Source organism: Anopheles arabiensis, chromosome X (genome assembly GCF_016920715.1).
Source record: "Anopheles arabiensis isolate DONGOLA chromosome X, AaraD3, whole genome shotgun sequence".
Lineage (NCBI taxonomy): Eukaryota > Metazoa > Arthropoda > Insecta > Diptera > Culicidae > Anopheles > Anopheles arabiensis.
This window is the reverse complement of record NC_053519.1, coordinates 20,193,173-20,199,996: the sequence shown is the minus strand read 5'-3', so window position 1 is coordinate 20,199,996 and position 6,824 is coordinate 20,193,173. Positions and strand designations below refer to the sequence as shown.

Here is a 6,824-nt window from a genome sequence, read left to right as displayed (position 1 = left end):
CACAAGGACAGAGGAGGCGTGGTAGGCCCAAATTGAGGTGGCAAGATGGCGTGGAGGCGTCCGCCATTAAGGGATAACGGACTGGCTGACGAAGGTGCGAGACCGTGAGCGGTTTCGGACACTCCTGAGGCAAGCCAAGACCGCAAAGCAGTTGTAGCGCCGGATAAGTAAGTAAGTAAGTATCAATTGGCGATGAATAGATGTCATTAAATACCTTAAATAAGAATATTTCGAAGCTATAAACCAATCAGCAACTAGGGAAAGTATTAATATTAGTGAGAAATTAAACACCAGTCAAAATAGTAGCCATTCGTTATGCTATTACTCGCTCGACGCTGAAGAGGCGCTTCACGAAATCCAATATCTTGTCACGACTTGGGCAACTTTAAGCAATAAAAAGATGAGACATTGATACGACATTGTTCAGGAATAGATGAGAAATTCTATGAGATTACAAAAATGAAATGTTGAATTTTGACATGGTGGAAATCCAAACTACTAACAAGTCCCTTATAAATACTGGGGTCGTGGACTTTTCGCGGAGTCATTTCCTAAAAGGAAGTTCAAGACCGTTGTTCTGTACGCTGGAGCAACTTCAGCTGAAATTGCGCGATATTTCAATACTGTTTTAGATGCTGCATTCTACGATGTATTAGAAATGTTGTTTACAATTTCTAAAACCACGGCTGAATGAATCGCCGTTGCAATAGGCCAATAATTGGTTTATAAACGTACCAGGACGTGGAAAGCGATAGAATTTGTTAAAATACTGTAAAACTCTTCACTTTCTAACCTGTTTTACAGGTGTCCATCTTACCCTTCATGGTGTCCATCTTTCCCATGTCAGGTGTCTGTCTTACCCGAACATTTCAAAACCGCACGAAAAAAATCATGTTTTTCATTCATGAAAAAAACACAAAAATCAATGGAAACTTAAAAGTTTCAACACATTTTCTGATAAAACATGAGTGTAAGATAATGTATGCACTTTTTCATGGTCGTTGCACTTATATATCCCTAAATTTTTCCCATTTCCCTTAACGTGTCCGTCTTTACCTACCTTCCCCTACTTGATTTCATTGATTAATAATTGTTTACATTTTTTATATTTCTGTGAATCTTTACAAATTTACTTGTAATATTCTAAGCTTCTAAAGTGAAACTATTTCCCGCAACGTTTTTGTTTCATTTCTTCCCTTCCCATGATCCATTTAACTCACTAAAATCTTCTTTACGTAGTCGTCATTCAATTGAAGAAATTTGTTTCCTCCAGCAAATTTGATTAAAACGAATACATTTTCAAACGCAGCAAATGCGACTTTTTGATTGGGACGACCAGTCCCTGACTAACTACATTTTGAAAGAAATTTCCTAGTAAACAATAGATCTATTATTTTGTCAAGTCTTTCTTTAACATATTTTATATGATCAATTGTATACAAAAGCGAGCATAGCATCACAGCCATATACGTATTAACCTCTAAGTTAGCATTAAAGGCTTCTAACTCTTCTTCTGTTTCAATGGCAGTGATGGCTGTATTGCGTGAGGTTGTCCCAGCTCTCGGATTCATTGCATTAAACATAATTTTGACCTCAGCCGCAGTCTGCTTCGATAGTTTAATAAGAATGTCCACTTTTTTATCAAGTGAATTATTATGCGCGCCGGATGATGAAGATGAACCAGGTAAAGACGTCAGACTGGGCGAGGATGACGGTCCGGAAGAGGATCGCTGTCCCGGCATGGCTGACGAACTGGGCATAGATCCACCGAAAAGATCTGTACCGGAAACATCAGTGATGGGTGGCGGTGACGATGGGATGGTCAACATATCTGACGAAACGAATATAGGTGGTGGTGACGATGAGACAGCCAAGAATGTCGAATCAAGAATAACAGCGGGGACGACCGATGGAACAGACGGTGGAGCAGATAAATCCGATGGATTGGAGGTGCTAATTTCCATCATTTCGAGAATCGGCTGTGATGCGAATGTTGCATATCGATGATCATGATATATATTTTGCATTTTCCTAAAAAGATGATTGTTACGTTGGCGTTTGATTAGATTAGATATTATAGATATTAGATTCTAGCATGATTGAAAGCATCTCATCAACTTACCTGAGCGTATAAGCTTCTGGACAGTCATAAAGCCGGTACGGAGTGGAGTTTTCGTAAGAATGCCTCTTGATAAAAAATACCTTAACAAAATTTCCTCTATTCACAGAATTCAAATGCGGTAGAACAGAACAATGCAGAATTAACAGTCGGCACATATAGACAGGTCATGCTTGATTTGGTGAATATGACGTCACGGTGGGGCCTATGTGTGCCTACTTGTGTGAAAGAGATAAAGCACATATGCAACATACAAAAGCAAAAGTGCAAAAAGATGGAGGGTAGGACAATGTTTTTTTGCACTAGAGCATTTTTTTATACCAACTGTCGTTTTTTTTAACTACCACGCAAACAATGAGACTCCAAATTTTGAGTGATTCAGGCCGTGGGGTATGAGGGAGCTTGAGGAGGCACGGAGAAACGCGCTGCGATGAGAGTTCGCATTCTGTTTTACACGCGCGCTTCACTAACACCAATACAAATACCGTGCTTTGACGAGCCGTCTGTGAATGTGTGTGTCTTCTTTCAGCGAGCTCAACAACTTGGAACATCGTGTTGTCTCGCTTACACTACAGCATCGAACCATCGCTCCGTATGTCCCCCCTTCCTACGCGTACAACACCACCAGTACAGCGCGACGCTTTGTCGGAGATGGTTGTGCGCGTTTCGTTCTAAGTCCCGCGCGCAGTGTTTGTGCGTTGATGCGCCTTTCGTTCAAAGTCTCGTGCGCCGGTGTGTTTTGGTAAAGTGTGAAATGAATAAACAGTGTGCACAGACGCACATGCAGTGCGTGGATCGACTGGTAAGAATTTGCTGAACAGAGGCATCGCAGATTGTCGACAAGTTTCCCGCAGCCTGGCTCGACCCGGTATGACGTCATTCGTGAGTATGAAGGATTCTGAATGTGTACTTTAGTGTGTACTTTATGTTTCAATAAAGTGTTGAATGTAATAAAAAATGACCGTGTTTGTGTTTAGTTTTAGAATAAGTGCATGAAAGAAAACGAAAAACGAAAGAAACAACTATCTTTACATACGGACGGGTGCCCGGCAAAATGAGTGTATTTTTTGAGTGATTTGAGTGACGCTGTCGAAATACAGTGCCCTTCGACGAATGAGTTACACCCTCGCGCGAGCCCTCCCCCTCCCCACCCGTAACGCACGGTGCGCTCTGCAGTTCTCAATGTGTTTGTGTTCTTTCGAGCCATGCTACCAACACATCAAAAGGTTTTTGTTTTTCGCTTTCTTTCATGCACTTATTCTAAAACTAAACACAAACACTGTCCTTTTTTATTACATTTACATATTTTTTATTAAACACTTTATTGAAACATAAAGTACACACTAAAGTACACATTTAGAATCCTTCATACTCACGAATGACGTCATACCGGGTCGAGCCAGGCTGCGGGAAACTTGTCGACAATCTGCGTTGACTCTGTTCAGCAAATTCTTACCTGTCGATCCACGCACTGCATGTGCGTCTGTGCACACTGTTTATTCACTTCACACTTCACCAAACCACACCGGCGCACGAGACTTATAACGAAATGCGCATCAACGCACAAACACTGCGCGCGGGACTTGAAACGAAATGCGCACAACCATCTCCGACAAAGCGTCGCGCTGTACTGGTGGTGTTGTACGCGTAGGAAGGGGGGACATACGGAGCGATGGTTCGATGCTGTAGTGTAAGCGAGACAACACGATGTTCCAAGTTGTTGAGCTCGCTGAAAGAAGACACACACATTCACAGACGGCTCGTCAAAGCACGGTATTTGTATTGGTGTTAGTGAAGCGCGCGTGTAAAACAGAATGCGAACTCTCATCGCAGCGCGTTTCTCCTTGCTTCCTCAAGCTTCCTCATACCCCTCGGCCTGAATCACTCAAAATTTGGGGTCTCATTGTTTGCGTGGTGGGCTTCGAACGACGAGATCCGTTCGCCGCGGTTGTCAGAAGGCGCTCACTTGGCGCTCAGTTTTAAAATACCCGTCCGGCAAAATGAGTGTATTTTTTGAGTGATTTGAGTTACGCTGTCGAAATACAGTGCCCCTTCGACGAATGAGTTACACCCTCGCGCGAGCCCTCCCCCTCCCCACCCGTAACGCACGGTGCGCTCTGCAGTTCTCAATGTGTTTGTGTTCTTTCGAGCCATGCTACGAACACATGTAAAGATAGTTGTTTCTTTCGTTTTTCGTTTTCTTTCATGCACTTATTCTAAAACTAAACACAAACACTGTCATTTTTATTACATTAAACACTTTATTGAAACATAAAGTACACACTAAAGTACACATTTAGAATCCTTCATACTCACGAATGACGTCATACCGGGTCGAGCTAGGCTGCGGGAAACTTGTCGACAATCTGCGTTGCCTCTGTTCAGCAAATTCTTACCTGTCGATCCACGCACTACATGTGCGTCTGTGCACACTGTTTATTCACTGCACACTTCACCAAAACACACCGGCGCACGAGACTTTCAACGAAATGCGCATCAACGCACAAACACTGCGCGCGGAACTTAGAACCAAACGCGCAAAACCATCTCCGACAAAGCGTCGCGCTGTACTGGTGGTATTGTACGCGTAGGAGGGGGGGACATACGGAGCGATGGTTCGATGCTGTAGTGTAAGCGAGACAACACGATGTGACGAGCAGATCCAAGTTGAGCTCGCTGAAAGAAGACACACACACATTCACAGACGGCTCGTCAAAGCACGGTATTTGTATTGGTGTTAGTGAAGCGCGCGTGTAAAACAGAATGCGAACTCTCATCGCAGCGCGTTTCTCCTCCACGCAAACAATGAGACCCCAAATTTTGAGTGATTCAGGCCGAGGGGTATGAGGAAGCTTGAGGAAGCACGGAGAAGCGCGCTGCGATGAGAGTTCGCATTCTGTTTTACACGCGCGCTTCACTAACACCAATACAAATACCGTGCTTTGACGAGCCGTCTGTGAATGTGTGTGTCTTCTTTCAGCGAGCTCAACTTGGAACTGCTCGTCACATCGTGTTGTCTCGCTTACACTACAGCATCGAACCATCGCTCCGTATGTCCCCCTCCTACGCGTACAAAATCATCAGTACAGCGCGACGCTTTGCCGGAGATGGTTGTGCGCGTTTCGTTCTAAGTCCCGCGCGCAGTGTTTTTGCGTTGATGCGCATTTCGTTATAAGTCTCGTGCGCCGGTGTGGTTTGGTGAAGTGTGAAGTGAATAAACAGTGTGCACAGACGCACATGCAGTGCGTGGATCGACAGGTAAGAATTTACTGAACAGAGTCAACGCAGATTTTCGACAAGTTTCCCGCAGCCTGGCTCGACCCGGTATGACGTCATTCGTGAGTATGAAGGATTCTAAATGTGTGTTTAGTGTGTAATTTATGTTTCAATAAAGTGTTTAATGTAATAAAAAATGACAGTGTTTGTGTTTAGTTTTAGAATAAGTGCATGAAAGAAAACGAAAAACGAAAGAAACAACTATCTTTACATGTGTTGGTAACATGGCTCGAAAGAACACAAACACATTGAGAACTGCAGAGCGCACCGTGCGTTACGGGTGGGGAGGGGGAGGGCTCGCGCGAGGGTGTAACTCATTCGTCGAAGAGACACTGTATTTCGACAGCGTCACTCAAATCACTCAAAAAATACACTCATTTTGCCGGACGGGCTTGCTTCCTCAAGCTTCCTCATATCCCTCGGCCTGAATCACTCAAAATTTGGGATCTCATTGTTTGCGTGGTAACGTACCATTGAGAGACCGTAAGAAGCGCGCGAAAGAATGAGTTCTACCTGCCGGGGTCGAACGTTCCCGTTTGTATGGGGAGAAATCCGCGAGGTTTTGCGCTGCAGATTTGTAACGAATGTTGTTTTCAATGTAACGTTTTGCTTCAAATTTTGCTTTGAATGATTGAAGTGAATTGAACTTAGAGGTAGGTAACATTTTGAAAATGATTGTGATCTTTTTCCAATAAAAAAAAATTTCATCAGTTTTGAAAATGTATATAAAAAACATAAAATATATCGGAATGTAAATATACATACAAATATCTATAATAAAAAAGTTATATAAATAAATATATATATATATATATATATATATATATATATATATATATATATATATATATATATATATATATATATATATATATATATATATATATATATATATTGTAATGATTAGAATTAATTAATTAATTAATGTAATGATTAGAATTAATTTGAATTAATTCAAATCAACCGATGAACTCAAACTGAGCACAATCCGAAGGCAGAAGAATAAAGGCAGAAGAAATAAACCGACACAGAAGAAGACTGAAGATGTTGCCGGTACGACGATCCGTAAACGAATGATCTTTATTTTGACATTCCTCTTATCGCACAGTTGTCACGGTGATGGTCCTATTCTGATCCGGCATTTTGAGCACTATGGTCTTATCAGGGGTCAAATCTCCAGGATATTACAGCTCGGCTATCCTGACAAACAAATTGACCTCAATTTGAGCGGCTTTACTGTAGAAATCTTCAATACTTATTGAACAGAGCTGGCATGAGAATAACTCACATACTTTCAATCACAACTGCTTTTCTGACCAACATCTCCTCCGGAAGTCTTGCTGAAGTTTACGGAAGTTACAGCCAAGCATAAGGACGATGATGATATCGAAAGGTGTTGATCCTGAATGATGTCGTCATATGATGCGTA

The 6,824-nt window shown here is 42.2% G+C and overlaps 1 protein-coding gene across 1 annotated transcript; it reads right to left on the bottom strand.

The window, feature by feature from the left end:
- Window positions 1-1,162: 1,162 nt before the first annotated feature.
- LOC120906152 lies at window positions 1,163-2,604 on the bottom strand. Its single transcript, XM_040317641.1, has 2 exons — window positions 2,123-2,604; window positions 1,163-2,031 (listed from the first exon to the last, which is right to left on the bottom strand). The coding sequence occupies exons 1-2, from the start codon at window positions 2,275-2,277 to the stop codon at window positions 1,347-1,349; spliced, it is 840 nt and encodes a 279-aa protein (XP_040173575.1). The 5' UTR covers window positions 2,278-2,604; the 3' UTR covers window positions 1,163-1,346.
- Window positions 2,605-6,824: the final 4,220 nt, after the last annotated feature.